The sequence below is a fragment of the Hippocampus comes genome, unplaced genomic scaffold, assembly GCF_001891065.2.
Source record: "Hippocampus comes isolate QL1 unplaced genomic scaffold, H_comes_QL1_v1.1 scaffold68, whole genome shotgun sequence".
In the NCBI taxonomy this organism is placed as follows: Eukaryota; Metazoa; Chordata; class Actinopteri; order Syngnathiformes; family Syngnathidae; genus Hippocampus; species Hippocampus comes.
In genome coordinates this window covers 2,424,881-2,428,845 of record NW_017805625.1, presented here as the reverse complement: position 1 = coordinate 2,428,845, position 3,965 = coordinate 2,424,881, and the positions used below count along the sequence as shown (strand labels likewise).

Here is a 3,965-nt window from a genome sequence, read left to right as displayed (position 1 = left end):
CCACCCCCGCCAACCCCCACCTACACTGCACCCTCAGCCTCCCCCACCCGCCATCCTCCTCCCCAGCCACTCTAAGTGGATACCCCACAGGAAGGACTTCTCCAGGGGGGAAATGGGTCCCAGATGTGTGCCTTTGTGCCACTATAGGCTCCTCAGGAGGGATGGAGCCATGGAAGGATGGGTGTGTGGCTATGAAGGGACGCAGGGGAGTTGAGGGGTGGGGGGTGGGGGTGCATGTGTGCGCAAACATCAATAACAGCAGCCGAGAGGGCGAAGACTCCCAGCGTGAAGTCGAGGGGGAAATTTTAGGATCGGTTCCCTTTCGGTTGAGGCTATACGGATTTCTAAACACATCACTTAGGATCGGTCACAGTGTCGTACACCTTCTCTCGGCGCTTCTCTGACCTCTGGCCATATGATGGTAATTGAATTGACTGCATTATGAACTTAAAGAAAACTGCTTTTCTCCTTTATTTCCCCGGAGCTCTTCAAACGCTTCGCCGTGGCCCGTATTTCATTTCAGAGCAAACCATATGGTGGAGAGAGCCCAAAAGACAATACATATCTCGGCCTTCTTTGATACCTAAGCCCCCCCCTGTGTACGTGTGGAAGCCTATATATACACCGATATATATCAATATACCTGTGATCTATTCTCAGCCACAGAAAGGGTTAATTATGACCACTGTGGAAATAAAACAAAGACAAAAGCAGGGCCCAAGTGTTTAGTGAAACATTATGTCAAGGCTCTGACAAGAAAATGAAATGTGCAACATCAATCAGCCGATGAGGACCGAGATCAAACGGGCCTCCGCACTCCTGCATCTGGTTCTGTTTGGACAGCCTCGCCCCCCCCCCATCCCCCCCACTCGCCTTTCTTTCCCCATTTTCTCCTTCTCCTCCCGCGAATCTGCGACATTCCTGTTCGGCCCCCCTCGCTTTGTTCACTCATGTTTTCCATCACGGTGGCACGACGCCACGCTTTTGCTAAAAAGGTAAGCGGGCGGCAACGATGGCTTTCCGGCCCCTCCGCCGTCTCCAGCAGGTCTCCCAATAAAGCCAAATCTAAAATCGATCAATCCAAGAGTGGACCGGGCGTGTTTTGTAACATGGATCCTCATGTAGTTCGCCGTCTCTCCTCTTTCGAAGGCCGCGAGAGTTTCAAGCTGATTGAACCCAAATGGGGGCGAGCTACTTTCCGTTGAATGAAATGTAAACCGGCGCAATCATGGGGCTCATCAAAGATCCTCACACACAATCACACCCACGCCGTCGAGGTCCACTTTGAACCATTGCTGCTCGGATGTCTTTGAGGTCACGTCGGCTTTCTTCGGCTCGGATCAGGAAACGTACAAGTCGGAACCGATGGTGGATGGTGAAGGAGTTGAAATCATTCAGAGTCTGTACAGTCATTCCACGTTAGTCACTCCGGTTGTGACGCAGGAACGTTTAATGGTCATGTGGGGTTGCAAAATTTCGGGGAATTTTCATATGGCGAATGATGGGAATGAATGGGAATTTATGGGAATGCTTGCGAGTGCGGTGATAGTTCACGTTTCGGTGATTGCCGCTTCGATCTTTTGCCAGGTTTCAATTTGTGACCATAACTTCATCTATTGTGCGTTTACCTTGCTATTTAGCAAGTTTTCTTGCTTTCTTTCTTCCGTCTTAGTCAGACCAGTCAAAAATATGTTTGATTATTATTATTATTTTTTTTTTTTACAAATACAGAGACCCGAAACAGACAGACAGAAATACACTCTGAGTGCAACGCTTCATCAGACTGTTCGGCAACTCAGACCGTTGTTCAGAGTGCCGTTTGGTTATTTGGCCCCCCCCCCCCCCCCCAAATCAGAGTACCGGAGTCCAGTGTGTCAGGCAGTACAATTAGACAAAAAGTTGAAGAAATTAACGTAGGCGGAGTGTGCTAAAGTACTACATGAAAGTTTTTCATTTTAGTTTAAACTGGCTCACCTTAACCAGAATCCTGCATTGCATTGCGATATACAATCCTGGTGCAAAGGGGCTGTAAACGTTAGCTAGTTGCCAGGACTATTGTTCTTGTTCTTGTTCTTGTTCTTGTTCTTGTTCTTGTTCTTCTTCTTCTTCTTCTTCTTCTTCTTCTTTCCCTATTTCTTCTGCTTTTTCTCAAGATAAAGAAAAAGAACTTCCGCCGCGAGTACGGAAGTAGAAGAATGGTAGTGATGGCAACTAGCTTACATTTTTACAAGGATTTAGAGCGCCGGTATTTATTCTTCATTTTGTATTTCAAAAGTACATTTAATAAGTGTAGCAAGTGTTTAGAAGGATTGGGAGCATCCATCCATCTCCAAGCTGGAGCCTATCACAGCCCACGCAAACTGGAGCTGAGATCCAAACCCGGAGCCATTTGACCGCGTGGCAGATGTGTTAGCCAAATGTCCCACCATACCGTGATTACACAACATGTTGTCGTGGAGTGAAGCAGCCCACTGCGTCACCGCCGCCGGTTTGTTAGAAAAGTGTCTGTAGCTCCACTTTTTTGGAGGTTTCCAAATGGAGGTAGAGAAACATGTGTTGACTTGAGCCCGAGGACATGGATAGCACAATTAGGTGCTCTTTCACCTCGGCAGTCTCAGGTCATTGGGCCACGGTGGGGTTAAAGGTTGTTCTGTCATTGAGCAGCACAGCTGAGGCGTTGGGTCATCAGTGAAACAGGCATTGGTCAGGTGTTGGACGTTTTATGGATCGGCGGCGTCTCCACCGAGGGAATCCTGACCCCAAAAGAGACTTAGGGAAACTTCTTAACGGCGTTGAAGAAGGGAAACCTCTCTTGTCACCTCATCGTTGAATTTGAAATGAGAGGATTGGAAAATCTTGCAAAGGTTTTGTACTTTAGCCGAGGATTTTTAATTTCACGATAGGAGGAAACTCTGACTTTATTTTTTTTTGACCGTTTCGCTAACTGTCAAGAATGTGACTTCCTTTTGATACCAAACGTTGGCTTTCAAGTCTTCCCTCCAGTTGACTTTTTGTGTGATCGCGAATGAGACGAGAGCACGCATGTGGACCCAATCTGGAAACCATAAAGCCGCCGTCATCGCTGCAACATGAAGTCGGGGCTTCTGATTGGCCGAGAGGACCACTTACCCCCATCCTCACATCACCCGCCCAGCCGACACGCACTTCCTGCTTCCCTGCCCTGACCACGTCCCCTGGAAGTATGCTGAGCCAATGAAATGTGCCCACAGGCACCAAGTCAGCGTTTGGTTATAAAAAGGGTGACGGCGGGGTGGCCTGTCAGATGGTTTGTTGTTGTTCTGTCTGCCAGGTTGCGAAGGGAATGCGAAAGTCGAACGAAAGTGTGAATTCAAGAACGGCCACCGATGGAAAATCAGTCATATCAGAAGAAGAAGTAGGAATTTTTTTCTTTCTTTTTTTTTTTTTTTTTTTTTTTTTTTTTTTTTTTTTTTTACAGCTGTCTGAAAGACTAAAGAGAGAAGACAGAGGCTTTTGGAAGGTATAAGATGAGAGAAGAGGTGTCTTGCACTAACTCCCCTGAAGGAGGTCTGGGGGCCAGCGAAGAAGAACTGGAAAGGGGCTCCAAGAAGAGTCAACAGTCAGGTCACCGAAAACGATCCCCTCATTCCAAGAAAGACAGCCTGGCTCAGACGGAAGACAGCGCCGCCAGCAGTCCAACCGGCCTCCTGCCATCCGGACCCAAGAGGGTGAAGAAGAGTCCCTCGGCCGTGGTGAGCCTGGCCCCCGCCTCGCTGGGCCCGCGACCCGACCAGCCCTTTGAGGACCTGCACTCCCAGCGGGTGATCGCCAACGTGCGGGAGCGCCAGCGCACCCAGTCCCTCAACGACGCCTTCGCCTCGCTGCGCAAGATCATTCCGACGCTCCCTTCGGACAAGCTGAGCAAGATCCAGATCCTGAAACTGGCGTCGCGCTACATTGACTTCCTGTACCAGGTGTTGCAGAGC

At 49.1% G+C, this 3,965-nt stretch overlaps 1 protein-coding gene across 1 annotated transcript in view; it reads left to right on the top strand.

The window, feature by feature from the left end:
- The first annotated feature begins 3,260 nt into the window (after positions 1-3,260).
- The window catches only part of LOC109522240 (twist-related protein 2-like), a 5,970-nt gene continuing 5,265 nt past the window's right edge, over positions 3,261-3,965 (top strand). Inside the window, exon 1 of the mRNA XM_019880600.1 lies at positions 3,261-3,965. This exon is cut by the window's right edge and continues 312 nt beyond it. Within this exon, the coding sequence (XP_019736159.1) occupies positions 3,507-3,965 (459 nt within the window). The 5' untranslated portion in view covers positions 3,261-3,506.